Here is a 16,687-nt window from a genome sequence, read left to right on the forward strand (position 1 = left end):
ATGGTTCTGTGTGTTGGCTGAGGGTGTGGAAAGAGTGAAGTCTTTGCAGGAGGATGCAGAAAAACTACTTTTTAAGATTAAATTCTCTCAAACATTTGAATTGAAAACCTGAAACCTGACCAGACCTCCAACACAGTGACATCAGCACACTGCGAGCACATGTGGTTCAAACTGCACGGAATGAGGCCATTTTGTCCAACATGTATGTGGTGATTCTTTCAAAGAACTGTTCAAATAACCATAGCTCCCCTGTTCATTCTTTTCTGCACAAACAGAGGACGGGTCTAAGACTAAGGTTTTAAATTAAATAAGGCCAACTGTGTGGACATGTAAACTGAGCAGGCTGAAGTGAACTAGCATGCTTGGCTAAGGGATAGACAAATGTAGAAACAGTGGCAGATAATTAAGGGGATATTTCAAAATGCTGATATGGAATATAGCTGTGCACTTAGAAAAACGCAATATAATTGGGAAAAGTCAGCCTTGTTTTGTCAAAGGGAAATCATGTTTAACCAGTTTATTGGAGTTCTTTCAAATGAGTAACATACACTGTGGATAAAGGAGAGTCTGTAGATGTATTGTATTTGGAGTTCTAGAAGGTATTTCATGAGGTGCCACATTGAAGGTTTCTGTGGAAAACAGCGTCTCATGGCACAGAGAGTAACATATTAGCATGGAAAGAGTTTGGCTAGTTGAGACAAAATCAGCATAAATGCGTCTCTGACTGGAACAATGTGATAAGGACACACAGGGGTCTGTACTACAGTCTCAACTTCTTACAGTTTACATAAATGACTTAAAGAAGGGGAGCAAAAGCATGGTAGCCAAATTTACTGACAACATCAAAATAGGTGGGAAAGTATGTTGCAAAGAAGAGATAAAGAGGTTGCACACAGATATAGACAGGTTGACTGAATGGGCAGTTGAAGTATAATGTGGGAAAATGTGAAGTTGTTCACTTTGACAGGAAGAATGAAAAAAGTAGAGCATTATTTAAAAAGAGAGTAAATGCAGCATTCTGATGTGCTGAAGGCTTAAGATGTTCTCATTCATGAGTCACAAAAAGTTAGTATGTAGCTGCAGCACATAATCAAAAAAGCTAATGGAATGCCATCCTTCATTACAAAAGGAATTGAACATAAAGATAAGGAAGTTATGGCTTCGGATGCACAGGGTATTGGTGAGACCACATCTTAAATGCTATGTGCAGATTGGATTGCAGCTCAGAGAAAGGTTACTAGACTGATAACTTGAAGGAGTAAGTTGTCTTATGAGGTAACATTGGACAGATTGGGCTTTGTTTCCATTAGAGTTAAGAAGAGTGAGAGGTGACTTGATTGAAGTATATAAGATCCCGAATGGTCTTAACAAGATGAACATAAAAACGATGTTTCCACTTGTGAGTCAGTCCAGAACTAAAAGGCACGGTTTTAAAATTAGGGGGTCACCTTTTAGAAAAGGATAATTTTATCTCTAAGAGGGCACAAACTCTATCTCAGAAGGCAGTAGAGGTGTGATCATTAAATATTTGTAAGGCAGAGGTAGATAGATTTGTGTTAGATGAGAGAATCAAAGATTACGAGGGTTGATGGGCATATGGAATTTGAAACACTAGCAAATCACCCACGGTGTTATTGAGTGGTGGACCAGGCCTAAGGAGGCAACTGGACTACTTCTCTTCCAATTTTGCATGTTTGTATGTTCATATTTATTTAATTTCTCCCTTGATAGTTACTATTGAATCTGCTTCTGCCACCATTTTCAGAAAATTCCACTTCAGATCATAATAAAATATAACTTCAGAATTCTCCCGTCATTCCTGTGGTTTTTCATTCATTGACATTAATGGGTGGAAAATTAATGGGGGATTTGAGCAGGAACTCACTGTTAACACAGGGGCTCGGACAGTTTTGCCTTTAATACCACTTACTTCCTCTCAGTGCTATCCCTGTCACTGCAATGCATTTATTCCCTGACTCTGACTTCATTGTACTGCGCATCAAGGTTAGTTCAGATACTACTTCCTGTACACCTCTGAATATACTCTGCCTCCTGGACCCCACTAGCCACTAATCCCAATCATGCCAAATGCATAAGGTGAGAGAAATGCAAGAAATTAGTACACTGATAGCTGCAGGATTCAAAGTAACATTTTGCTTTGTGGACATGTGTTGGTCTAAGACCAGCAAATAATTTAACATTTTGTCACAATGATCTAAGATATCAAAGCTGACGTAACAGTCAGTCTGCTTTAATTTATATAGAATCAACGAATGTTACAGAACTGACAGGGGCTTTATCAAATTCAATTTCTTGTACAATACGTTTATATTAATAATAGTCATTCATGTTTAGCCTTTGATATAAAAAGGCTGAATTTTTTTAGTGTCCCATGGCACTCAACATTTTGAGATTACCTTTCAATCCCCAATAATTACAACAGTTGCAGGTTAAACCCCTCCACATGGCTCTAGCAGCTCGTCCAGCACTTACCTTTATATACTATGATTCCAATAGATGTAGGTGAGGCTTTGGTAGCAACTATGTTTTAAATTGTTCAAAACCATCAGCTAATTTTTCAACTGGGCAATCAATATTGTTATTCTGTATGTTTGTCAGAAACCTTTGGTTCCTTTCATTTCCTCTGAGCTTTAACCTGTGCGTATGTGCAGTACATGGCTGTCAAAACATCACAAGACATTTCACTGATAATCAATATCCTGATGAGACTAAAAAGCTCACTCGTATGTTGCTGGGTAAAACTAATTAAATGTGCTCTTGACAAGCCACTTCCCAAAGCCAATGCTATCTGTAAGAATTCACAGCAAGTATACCTGTGGCCCAACTGTTCATAAAGCCAAATACAAACATCCTAACCAAATGTTCACTGGCTTGGAGTTTCAGGGTCAAAGCACTTACTTGTTTCAATTTACAGTCTCTGATTAGTAATAGGCCTTTTGTTAGTTTTTGAGTGGACCTGTCACAAGCAGGACATCTAAACTATGTGAAATAAACAGTACACCCAGGCAAACTTTGGCCAACTTTCACCATTACAAATTTCTAAGTCCACATTTATGATGAAAACTGCTTATGTAAACGGGTCTTGCATCAATTACGTCCTTCTTCTTCAAAGCCATATTATTTCCATTTCTGGAAGAGAGGGTGTAATTATAGATGGTAAGACTGTAGAGAAATTTGAACATCGGAGCTTATAGTGGAAATGTAGGTCTTTAGAAACATGTTATGTTCATGTGGCCTGGTCAAATTATTCCCTAGCCTGCACCTAAAAAGTACTGTATTTAATTACAAGCAAGTGCTTTGGCCAATTATAGAACAACCCCAACAGCCAATGAAACATTTTTGCCCAGACAATTGTTCACTATTGAAGCTAGGGGTGGAACCATAACAATGACATAAAAGGGGATAACAAAAGATAAGGAACTGTGCTATATTTGCTAACTTGCAATGGCTTCAAGATTCACTGAGCCAAAACAGCATGTCCAGTAGCTGGCTGAATGGTTTCATTTCCATCACTCTCTAGTGGACTTGGTATACTTTCCGCAGGACTTGATAATATTTCTCCCAGATTGTCAACATCCTGTTTAAAGGAAAAACAAAAGAAACAGCACAAAAATCAATAGTTATAGATGCATTTTATTTGCAGTGACATTCTATATCAGGTATAATGTTTCAATTAATGTACTATTAGGCTATATATAAGCACTGTATGTACAAAGTTACTAGTCTACATATATTATACCGCACAATTAATCACCTCGGTCTTAATTGTAAGGCAAATTTAACCAACATATTTTAGAATAAATGTATGTAGAGTGTATGTCTCCCTGGCACACAATCCATGCACTAACATACAGAAATGCACATTTTATCTTAGAAATTTCAAAACTGCACTTAGAATAATTTACCAACAGCACAAAGTCAGCATGTGCCACTGTGCAAATATTGAAACAAGATTTGAGTGAGAAAACAAAGGGTGAAATTTAGTTAAAAGGACAAAGGCCTTGATTCTATGCTGTAAGATACACGTGAATAGATGTAATACATTAGCCTCAAATTACTCACTTTGCTACTTAAGCCTCTGTTAAGCTAAGTTGGAATTCTAGATTATTCCATTAAACATTTAATTGCCAGTATTCTACAGCACACCTTTAACCCTAGGGTGGCATGGTGGCTCAGTGGTTAGCACTGCTGCCTCACAGCACCAGGGACCTAGGTTCAATTCCACCCTTGGGCAACTGTCTGTGTGGAGTTTGCACATTCCCCCTGTGTCTGCGTGGGGTTTCCTCCAGGTGCTCTGATTTCATCCAACAGTCCAAAGATGTGCAGGTTAGGTGGATTGGCCATGCTAAATTGCCCATACTGTTCAGGGATGTGTAGATTAGGTGGGTTATAGGTGAATGGGTCTGGGTGGGATGCTCTTGTGGGTTGGTGTTGGCTTGTTGGGCTGAAGAGCCTGTTTCCACACTGTAGGGATTTGATGATGATATGATTCTATGATAATCAAAAACAATTTGTAAAATAAGAGCAAAGATCAAAAATAAATACAATATGGCTGCTGAGGGGCCTTGTCTAGGTAACTGGACCAGAATCATAGAATCCCTACTGTGTGGAAGCAGACCATTTGGCCCATTAAGTATACACTGACCATCAAAAATGCATTCCACCTGAACCCATCCCCCTACCTTACAGCATAGAATCAAGGCCTTTGTAAGACTGCTGTAAGCCTGCATTTCCCATGGCAATCCACCTAGCTTGCACATCTTTAGACTGTGGGAGGAAACCAGACCCTGAGGAAACCCATGCAGACACAGGGAGAACATGCAAACTCTCCACAGACAGTCACCTGAGGGTGGAATCGAACCCAGGTCCCTGGTGCTGTGAGGAAGCAGTGCTAACCACTGAGCCACCGTGCTGCCCCAACTAGTTTTGATGTTTTGTGTGCCCTACCTTTAACAGATCTTTAACTTCCTTATTTGGCTACCTAGTTGCTTGCGGGCAAATAGTCTTGCAAATTCTGAGCCCATGTGATAGTTAGGGCTGAGTGATCGCACGAGCAATGGATCATATCTAAACTCCGCTGTCCTGTTACAAGCAGTTGTGAATGGTGGTGGACAATTAAATAATTCACAGGAGGAGGAGGCTCCATAAATATCCCCATCCTCAATGATGGGAGAGCCCAGTACATCAGTAGAAAGTACAAGACTTAAGCTTCAGCCAGAAGTGTCAAATGGATGATCCATCTCGGTATCCTTCCAAAGTCCCCACTATCACAGACGCCAGTCTTCAGCCAATTTGATTCATTCCACAACGTAATCAAAAAATGGCTTGGAGCACTGTTTACTAACAACAGGCCCTGACAACTTTCCAGCAATGGCGCAACCTGTGTCCCTATACGGCTTAACTCTACCTGGCAATGTGAAAAAATGCTCAGGTATGACCAGTCCACTAAAAGCAGGGCAAATCCAATCATGTCTACTCTCAGTCATCAGCGAAGGATTGAAGGGGACATCAACAGTGGCGCTTGCTCAACAAACACCTGCTCACTGGCACTAGGTTGGGTTACGCCAGAGCCACTCAGCTCCTGAGCTCATTACATCCTTGGTCCAAACACGGGCAATTGAGCCAAACTTCAGAGGTGAGGTGAGAGTGACTGCTTCTGACATCAAGGTAGAATTTGATCAAGTATGGCATCAAGGAGCCCTAGTTTAAAGGCAATCAATGGAAATTGAGCCAAAACCCTCCACTGGATAGACTCATATTCGGCATCAAGAGAGATGGTTGTGATAGACAAGGTCAACTATCTCAGTTCTAGGACATTAATAGAGGAATTCCTCAGGGCAACCATCTTCAGCTGCTTCATCAATGATCTTCGCTCCGTCATAAGGTCAGAAGTTGGGGTGGTAGCTGATGATTGCAAAATGTTCAGCACCATTCACGATCTAAAGGAGTTGCTGTCCAAAAGCAGCAAGACGTGGACAACGTTCAGGTTTGGGCTGATAAGTGACAAATAACATTTGCCCCATACAAATGCCAGACAATGACCATGTCCGACAATGGAGAATCTAACCATATCGCCTCATCAATTAAAATCTCTGAATGCCCTATTATCAATGTCATGGTGGTTGTCATTGTCCAAAAGCTGAACTGTACCAGCATTTAATTACTGTGGCTTCACAAACAGGTCAAAGGCTTGGAACTCTGCAGCAAGTAACTCACCTCAATGCCTATCCAATACAACTCTCCACTTGCCTGAACAAATGCAGCACCAAAACAGTCAAGATGCTTGACACCATCCTGGATTAAGCAACCCGTTTGATAGGCACCACCTTTAAAATCTACTCACTTTACTACTTAAGCTCACTGGCAGCACTGTACTAAACAGTTTACAGCAACTGTACACTGTTTATAGCAACTCATCCAGGCTCATTGGAGTTGCACAGTCTAACCCATCTGGTTCACTAATGTCCTTTAGGGAAGGAAACTGCTTTCCTTACCTGGTCTGCCCTACATGTGACTCCAGATCCACAGTAATGCAGTTGACTCTTAACTGCCCTCCGGGCAATTAGTGATGGCCTAGCTAGCGATGCTCTCATCCCGTGAACGAATAAAAAAAATCAGAATTCTAGATTCAAGGGACACACTGTAGTTGAGTACACAAAATCAAGGCTGACACGCCACACCGAAGGGGAGCTGCACTGTCAGAGGTGCCATCCTTTACTTGAGATGGGGCACAGGAGACATCCAGTGAAGCACTGAAACATGATGGGGTGGATTCCTGGCCATGTCCTCCACTATGGGAAGAATCCATTGGACAATCAGTGTCCAAAGATCACCCAAACATGAATTATAAATTGTGCCCCTTTTCAGGTGGACATAAAAGGTCGATCTGATGCATTTTGGAAAATGCTATATAAATGCAATCTTTCCTTGATGCCATCAGCCAACTTAGCAATGCTGCAAGCATTACCAGCTTCCAAATACATCATATTCACTTCAATCAAATCACAGAGTACAGACGAAAATCAAGTAGAAAGCGCGGCAGAATTAGCTGTACATCAATGAGACGAAAACCAACTTCAAACAAAACAAAGCTACACAAAAATTTTAAACAGCAAAATGACACCAGCGGTAAGATGCAGGGCATGATATCTAATCTCAGACAGCAGAAAAAACATTAAAAACTGGAACACAGAAATCAATGAAACAGCTCAGTTGATTGATTGGATTTCTTACTTATATGCACAAAATTCCTCAGTTCTTTCACAGTTCAGCAACCTCATACATTAAAAAAAATTGAGTTGATTAATACAATTAAGTAAGAGGAAAGTACTAACTAATTAAAAAATAATTGAAATGCTATATTTAGATTATTTTTATGATATCTTTCTGCCTCCACTGTAATTTCTTTTATGTTTATTGCATTACTAAGGAGTTTGTAATTTGAGAAAGACTAGAGATTGGACAAATAAATGGAAGAGACACGAATGCAAATACAGATTTAACCACTACTATTGTTGATCTCAACCAGCTTGTTGGGGATGGGGATCTTTATTCATTGTGGATTATTCTGTAAAATGCTGCTGAATTCAAGATCAGAAACTGTTCTCACCAAGGCAGGTAATCTTTTGAATTTTAGTTCAGCTTTTTCTCTACAGTTTTTCTGACTAACTAAAGTGAGTCTAGTGTATCAATCCTGGCTGAAGGTTTACATGTGGTCCTAACATTTAACGATTAATCAGAGTTAATCAGAAAGGTCTTGACAGGAATCAATTTAAAGGAGTATCAATTCTAACTAAAGGTGCACAATCATGTGTCATTCTCTAGCAAATTAACATGTTAATTAGTTTTATTTTGAATCTACTGGAGACCATCTGTTGAGACATGTCAGACTGGTTCATGGTTGCCTTTTCGAATGTACACCTCATAATTTAAAGTTAGAGTGACTAGACTTCCAAAAGTCATAGCTGGGACACATTGAGATGCCTTCAGAAGGCTGGGTTCTGTGATGGCACACATGAAGGACAACCAAAAGCAGGAATCTAGGAGTGGACAACATCTCCTAGAACATTTCCAACCAATGTTGGCAAGCTTATTTTAAAAAATGGTTGAATATGCCCCTTGATTTGGATCTCATTAGTTAGTGTTCTGTCATGTCACATGTTTCTGTTTTGCCTTTAAGTTGGTCCTTACCAGTATCAATCACTTTCACATCCCACTTCTGACCTTATGATGGAGGGAAGGTCATTGATGAAACAGCTGAAATGTTTGGGCCTAGGACACTACCCTGAGGAACTCCTATAGAGATATTCTACAGTTGAGACAACCAGCAACCATAACCATCTTCCAAAGTGGCAGGTACGACTCCAATCAGTGGAGAGTTTGCCCCCTGATACCAATTAATTCCAGTTTTGTTCAGGCTGCTTTGATGCCACAATGGGTCGAATGCAGCCTTGATATCAAAGGCTGACAATCTCACCTCACCTCACCCCTGGAATTCAGCTCTTTTGTCCATGTTTGAACCAAGGCTGTAATGAGGTCAGGAGCTGAGTGGCCCTGGCGGAACCCAAACTGGGCGTCACTGAGCAGGTTGTTGCTGAGCAGATGCTGCTTGACAGCACTGTTGCTAACACTTTCCATCACTTTACTGATGATCAAGAGTAGACTGATGGAGCAGTAATTAGCCAAATTGGATTTGTTCTATTTTCGTCTGTAAGAAATACCTGGGCAATTTTCCACATTGACAGGTAGATGCCAGTGTCGTAATTTTATTGGAAAAGCTTGGCTAGGGGAACAGCAGGTTCTGGAGCACAAGACTTCAGTACTTTTGTTGGAATGTTGTCAGAGTCCATAGCCTTTGCACCGTCCAGTGGCTCCAAACATTTCTGGATATCACGTGGAGTGCATCTAATTGGCTGAGGACTGGAACCTACGATGTAAGGGACCACAGGAGAACGCCAAGATGAATCATCCACTCCGCACTTCTAGCTGAAATACTTCACCTTTATCTTTTGCACTGACATCTTGGGCTCTGCCATAATTGAAAATGAGGATATCCTTCTCCAGTGAGTTGTTTAATTATCTACCACCACTCACGACTAGATATCATAAGACTGCAGAGCTTAGATCTGATCTGTTGACTTTGGGAGCACTTAGCTCTGTCTGTTGCTCGCTGCTTATGCTGTTTGGCATGCAAGTTGTCATGTTTGGTAGCTTCACCAGGTTGACACCTCATTTTTACATCTGCCTGGTGCTTCTTCTGGCATGCCCTCCTGAATTCTCCATTGAACCAGGGCTGATCCCTGGCTTCATGGTAACGGTTGATTGGGTAATATAGTAGGTTGTGAGGTTGCAGATTGTGCTGGAGTACAATTCTGCTACTGCTAATGGTCTACAGTGTCTTATGTGCCGAGTCTAGATCTGTTTGAAGGCTATCTCATTTAGCATGGTGATAGTGCTACACATGGAGAGTACTCTCAATGTGAAGGTAGGACTTTGTCTCCACAAGGACTATGCGGTGGTCAACCTTACCAGTACTGTCATGAACAAATGCATTTGCAGCCGACAGATTGGTAAAGCTGAGGTCAAAAATGTTTTTCCCTCTTGTAGTTTCTGCCATCACCTGTCACAGCCCCAGTCTAACAGCTATGTCCTACTGGATCATCCAGGTCGATCAATAGTGTTGCTGCCAAGCCACTATGTGTGGTGGACCTTGAAATTCCCCTACCCAGAGTACATTTTGTGCCCTTGTCACCCTCAGTGCTTCCTCTAGGTGTTGTTCAACATGAAGAAGTACTGATTCATTAGCCAAGGGAGGTTGGTACACAGTTATCAGCAGGAGGTTTCCTTACCCACGTTTAACCTGATGCCATGAGACTTCATGGGGTCTAGAATCAATGATGAGAACTCCCACGTAGTTCACTCCCAGCTGTATACCTCTGTGCTTCCATCTCTGCTGGGTCTGTCCTGCCAATGGGACAGGGCATATACAGGGATGGTGATAGTGGCATCTGGGACATAGTCATACTTATGAATTCATACCTTCGACAGGCTATTTCAAGAGGCTTAGTCAGGCTATTTCTTGGCCCTTGAGACAGCTCTCCCAATTTTGGCACTAGCCCCCAGAGGTTAGTAAGAAGGACTATGCAGGGTCAACAGGACTGTTTCTGCTGCTGTCTTTTCTGATGCCTAGCTCGATGCCAAGTGGTCTGTCCGGTTTCATTATTTGTTGAAACTTTGTTGTGATCGACACAACAGAATAGCTTGCTAGGCCATTTCAGAGGACAGTTCAGAGTCAACCACATAGCTGTGGATCTGGAGTCACACATAGGTCAGACCAGGTGAGGATGGCAGATTTCCTTCCCTGAAGGACGTTAGTGAGCCAGATGGGTTTTTCCAACAATCAACAATGGTCATCAGTAGATTCTTAATTCCAGGATTTTTTTAAAAATCTGCCATGGTGGGATTCAAACCGCAGAACATTCGCTGAGTTTCTGTATTAATAGTCTCGAGATAATACCACTAGGCCATCACTGTCCCTAATGCACAGCCACATTCTGATTTCCAGTTGTACTATAGCACAAAGTGGTATTTTGGGGGGTCTGGCAGCTAGAAATGGAGCACAAGGTTAAGGGGAGTGGAGTGCAAGTGAAGAGATCCTGATGCTGTATATAAAAGGAAGGAGCTGACGGAAATCTACAATATGCTTTGTGAAAGAGGAAAGAACTGTAAATCAAGACATTTGTGCTACATTGAAAAAATTGTTAGCACAATAGTACATTTAATGAAAAGCCAGGACTGTCATACAAACATTCAAATTAGGAGGATGAGTGAGCCATTGAGTCTGTTCCGCAATTTGATAAGGATTGTGGTCCCTGTTTCCAATCTTCTCCTATATACTGCAACATTCTTGAGAGACAAGCATCCATCTAACTTTGCCTGAAAAAATATCACCCTGCCTCCACTGCTCTGTGGGGAAGAAAGTTTCACAGACAAACAACCCTTTGATTAAAAAAAAATCCCCTCACCTCTCAGAACCCATTCTTGTATCTCATAGTTCTATACTCTTAGATAACAGTAAACATCCTTTCAGCATCTGCCCAGTCAAGTTACCTTAAGACATTAAATGCTTCAGTATGATCACTTCTTGTTCTTCTAAGCTCCAATGGGTAGAGGCCCAGGTTGCTCAAACTTTCATCCTAAGACAAATCCTTTATCCCTAGAGTCAACCAAGTGAACCTTCGCTATATGCATCTAATGCAATTATATCCTTTCTTTGATAAGGAGACCAAAACTGTACACAGGACTCTAGATGTGGCCACACTAATCTCTAAACAACTGCAGCAAGGCATCCTTATCTTTATATTTCAATCCTCTTACAATTACTGAAGTGGTCCATTTGCCTTCCTATCACTTGCTGTATCTGCATACCAACCTTTTGTGATTCATGTACCAAGACAGCCAGATCCCTCTATACCTCAGTCTTATGCAATACATCTCCACTTAAATAATGAACTATTTTTCTATTCTTCCTACGAGAACGATGTGAGTGCCCTGGAGAATGCAAGAAGATTGACAAAAATGGTTCCCAGGATGATAAACTTCAGTTATGAGGATAGATTGCAGAAGTTTGGACTTGTTCCCCTTGAAGAAAAGAAACAAGAGATCAGATAGATGTTTTCATAATCATGAGAGGTCTGGATAGAATAGACAGGGAGAAACTGTTCTTACTCGCAAAAGGATCTGGAATGAGAGAGCACAAATTTAAAGAGATTTCCAAACGTAGCAAATGTGATCCAAGAAGAAAAATTACATCTGGAATGCATTACCTGGAAGTGCAGTGGAAGCAGGGTCAACTGAGGCATTAAAGTTGGCATTGGCTGATTATTTGAATAGAAACAAGGTACAAGGTTTAAGGAAAAGGTGGGCGAATGGCACTAAGTCACATTGCTCATTGGACAGCCAGAGTAGACACAATAGACTGAATGGCCACCTTCAATTTGAAAATGGTGAAGTAACATATCCATGTGACATTGCGAGAGTAGCCCATGCAATTGAAGGAGGCTCATTTGTACCATATGGTGAGTCACCAAATTAGCTTTCATCATAAATTCCATGGCGGACAAGCTGGCCCTGTACCCCACTGTGCCGCTCTCTCACTCTTAAAATCCTGCAAATGTTTCATTTCAAACATTTATCCAATTTCATTAAGAATGCTGCAATGAATCTGCTTCCTGTTCTTTTACAAACCTATCCTAGCATAATCTACAATCTAGAAAGCAAGTCTGACTCAGGTGTTGGGTAATTTTAACTTTTAGCACAGTGAAACAAAAAAGGGGATGATAAATTAGTGGCCTGTTTCGCAGCTGAACTCATTTCTTTTTCTGGAAAAGAAAGACGTTGCAAAGTGTAAGCTGGGCTATTGATTCATCTCGCCCAACTTTGCCCTTCAACATCCTGGGCTATAATATTGACCAGAAATTGTGCAGAACCAGCCAAGTAAATACTGCAACTACAAAAGGAAGTCAGGAGCTGGGAATTCTGTGGCAAGTAACTCATGAACTCGCCAAAACACATTCATCATCTATAAAGCATAGGTTGTGGAATTCTCTCCACAAGGCTAGATAAATACAGCTCCAACAACACTCAAAAAGCTTGACACCACCTAGAACAAAACAGCCTGCTTGATCAGCATGTCATAAACCAACTCAAACATTCACTCCCTTCACCACTGCTGCACAGTGATAACAGCATGTACTGCATACAAGATTAATTGCAACACGCAAACCTCCTATGATAGCACTTTCTAAACCTCTGTCACCTGGAAGAACAAGTGCAGCAGACCCATTGGAAAATCATGACCTACAAGTTCCTATTCTACTCACTCACCATCCTGAGCGGAAGTATATCATTCACCATTGGTAAGTTAATATCCTGGCACTGCCTCCCCAACAGCACCATTGGTGTACTTACACCACATGGAATGCAATAGATCAAGGCCGCAGTTCACCACCATCTTCTCAAGGTCAACTGGGGATTCCAGAATAAATACAGTCCTTGGCAGTGATGCACACATCTTAACAAATAAACGAAACAAAACTTAGTCCCTATTATGTAACTATGGAGGATGGAAATTCATACCATTCTAATTTGTTGGTTTCATCAAATTGTAGAGATTGATTAATTTTGTTTTGTAAACTGAACAAAGCCCACATTGAAGAAATTTTCCAGTAATGAAGCTTAGGGAAGGAGATGATTACTTTCCACAAGACATCAGCAAACCAGAAGGAAAGATTTCAGTGCACAAAGACAATAAAGAAGGAATTTACATTTATATGGAACCTTTAAACATCCTCAAGCATTTTACAACCAGTGAATTACTGTTGAAGGTTTATCACAGCTGTATAATTAAACTTCCATAAAGCTTTGCAACACAAACAGCAGATGTTACTTTTCTAATTTACCTACTATGGTGGTGTTATTTGCGGGCTGAATGTTGCCCAGGTCACCGAGAAAATCTCTCACTCCCTCCTGAATAGTGCCACAGGATGTTTCACATCTGACGGTTATAGCACTCAACAGAAATATCAAAAACTCATTACCTTGCCAATTTCTTCTGTGGTAATCACTTCAATCTCTTTGTCAGTCTCTTCCAGTGGGGTTTCTCCATCTGCAAAATTGTCTTCTAATTTCTGATCTAAGTCTTCTTTTTGAAATTCATCCTGTTTATGATGAAAATATTTATTTTCTTGCATCCCTTCCATTTGATCAACATCTTGCTCCTCTTCTTCTGCGGGGTCAGAAATGTCTTCAGTTACATGATGATGAATTTCACTTTCTTCACCCAATATCTCTTCTTTATGAGGAAAATCACTCTGATAAAAAGATTTATCTTCTCCATTCTCTTCCATTTGATCAATATCTTCTACCTCTTCTTCTGCAAGGTCAGCAACTTCTTCTATCTGACGATCAATTTTACTTTCATCACCTGTTGACTGTTCGTTATGAGGAAAATCATTCTGATTAAAAGATTCATCTTCTTCATTCCCCTCTGTTTGATCTTCCAACTCTTCTTCCGAAAGGTCTGCAATTTCATTTTCTATCTGATGATCAATTTCACTTTCTTTATTTGGCGTCTGTTCTTTATGAGGAAGATTATTTTGATTAAAATATTTATCTACTTCATTCTCCTCTGTTTGATCTTCCACCTCTTCTTCTGCAAGGTCATCAATTTCTTCTTCTATCTGATGATCAATTTCACTTTCTTTACTCATCGTCTGTTCTTTATGAGGAAGATTATTCTGATTAAAATATTTGTCTTCTTGATTCTCCTCCGTTTGATCTTCCACCTCTTCTTCTGCAAGGTCAGCAATTTCTTCTTCTTCCTGATGATCAGTTTCACTTTTCTCACTGGTCTTGATTTCTCTGTGAGGAAGATCAAATCGATGAAGATTATCTTCTACATGAGAAATCTTAAGGATTTTTTCCTCATTAAATGCATCATCACAGGTTTCTTGCTCCACATTTGGAGAATTTTCATGTCCTTCATGACTACTTTGTTCATTACACAGCTCTGGTAGATCTTCCTCCTCATCAACAGTCTCTGCAGGCCTCTGAGCAAAATAAAAATTGGAGAAAACATACATAACAAGCCAATGTATTTCATCAGCATTTCTGGTCAGCAATGGATGAGACAAATAATTTTCTAATCGAGTCAAAATACTGTTGCAAATAGTGTTACAGCAGAAATCAGGGATGCATGAGGAAGTTAACAAAGGACGTGGCCTCAGCTCTCGAAATCTCAAGGCTGATTCATGGGATGAAAGGAATGTCCTGTAAGGGGGGGTTTCAGTGTAATGGCCTGTGCACTCTAGATATTAGAAAATTGAGGGATGATCTCAATGAAATATATACAATTATTTGAGGTTTCAACAGGGTAAGATGCCGAGTTACAATTTTCCTGAACTGGAAACCCTGCATCTAGGACGTTATTTCATGTGGCATCTTGCACTGAGTCAACCATACCACCCTTGTTTTACCTGCATGACCAGATCCCTCTGTGTTAATGCTGCTGCCTCTCTGAGGAATTGCCTGCTGTACTCAGCATGCAGTAACAGGCCCCATCACAGCCATTGTCTGCCTTAGATGTTGGTGCCAAACTGGCAGTTCCTTCCTAAACGGGCACCAAGCTGCTCTCCGCTTCAATTAAAAATGGAGCTGTGCACATGGCACAGTTGATGCAGTGGATGAGGACCCAGTATTAATCAGGTTGAAAGTTGCTAACCCCCGCCTCTGGAATTGTGAGCAGTCAGAGTAAGGTTTTGGGGAATCAGAACTGTACCACCGTACACTGGCAACAGTGAAGGACCAAACTACACAGTGATGGCATGAAACTAAAGTGGATACCTTGTGAAATTAACTCACCGGTGCTCCAAACAGTCTCCATGCTGGACATCAGGCACCAATATCTCAGGGCACACTCTCTAAGGTACAGCCACAGACACACACCGTGTCCATGGAGATGGGCATCCTACATGTGCCAAACTCTAAGAATCCTTATGACCCATCTCTGATTCACTTGACAGGATGATTCTGCACTTCAAGGCTGCACCAGCAATTATCACTATAATTGTATAGCAAGGACACTGTGTGCTCAGGGACACACACCCATGGCTTGAACTGGTCCAGGCTGCTGCTTGGGGCTCTTCATTTACTCTCATAAGTACTCACTCACTTTGGCCCTACGTAGACACAGTAAATCAGCCACTCAGGGAGGTCAGAGTTAGGTTGCTCTCCACAGAATGGGGTGAGGAGCTGAATGTCAGGCAGCCCACTATCCGTCCAAGTCTGTCCACCATATTGGGGGCTGCTTTCTTCCTGGAATGAGGAAGAGGCAGGTATTATGGGAGATGAACGTGGGTGGCATTGCTGTTACCTTTGTTGCAGGTGAGGCAGTGTCCCTCGTGAGTGAGTGGGAATAACACAGAGGATATGCAGAGTTCGTGGTGTCAGAGGTTGGGATGGGTGACAGCAAGTGACAGAAGATTTTGCTGGCATTGGTGAGAGCGGTTGAGCACGAGCCTTGGTGGGGGGTGCTTACAGTAGCAGAGATAGAGTGAGTGTGAGGTATCAGAGAGAAGATAGTAGCACAAACGCTGGAAGGGTGGAAAAGGTCACTGATCTTCTTCCTGCACTGCTGTGCGTTCCTGCTGTAGGATTGAGCAAAAATCCCCATCATCTAAAATACTAGCCAAGACCCTGGACTTTCCTAATATCTAAAATACTGGACAAAAGTCTGAACTCAGGCTGCAAAAAACACACACAGCCAGAATGATTTCAGTCAGGGACTATTGTTCACGCTGCATTTCCAATATAGACCTCCACTCCAAGAGAACAATTAACCAGACCTAACACTCTACACTGAAACTAACTTTTATACCTTGGGCTACCTAACACAGCAACTTCAATCAATATTCATTCACAGAAATATCAGGCATTCAACTTCAATCAGAATCCATTTACATGTACTCTTAACTATCAGGAAGCCAACTGACCTCAAAGTGGAGATAACAAGGTGTAGAGCTGGATGAACACAGCAGGCCAAGCAGCATCAGAGGAGCAGAAAGGCTGACGTTTCTGGCCTAGACCCTTTTCTGAAGAAGGGTCTAGG

At 41.2% G+C, this 16,687-nt stretch overlaps 1 protein-coding gene across 1 annotated transcript in view; it reads right to left on the reverse strand.

Moving 5' to 3' along the window:
- Window positions 1-16,687, reverse strand: part of LOC109914884 (doublecortin domain-containing protein 2-like) — a 173,971-nt gene that overhangs the window by 2,176 nt on the left and 155,108 nt on the right. The window contains exons 9-10 of the mRNA XM_048612682.1: window positions 13,620-14,630; window positions 3,461-3,598 (exon numbers count right to left, since the gene is read on the reverse strand). Of these exons, the coding sequence (XP_048468639.1) occupies window positions 3,479-3,598; window positions 13,620-14,630 (1,131 nt within the window). The 3' untranslated portion in view covers window positions 3,461-3,478. The remainder of the gene's footprint in view (window positions 1-3,460; window positions 3,599-13,619; window positions 14,631-16,687) is intronic.

This window comes from Rhincodon typus, chromosome 2 (genome assembly GCF_021869965.1).
Source record: "Rhincodon typus isolate 14 chromosome 2, sRhiTyp1.1, whole genome shotgun sequence".
Classification (NCBI taxonomy): Eukaryota; Metazoa; Chordata; class Chondrichthyes; order Orectolobiformes; family Rhincodontidae; genus Rhincodon; species Rhincodon typus.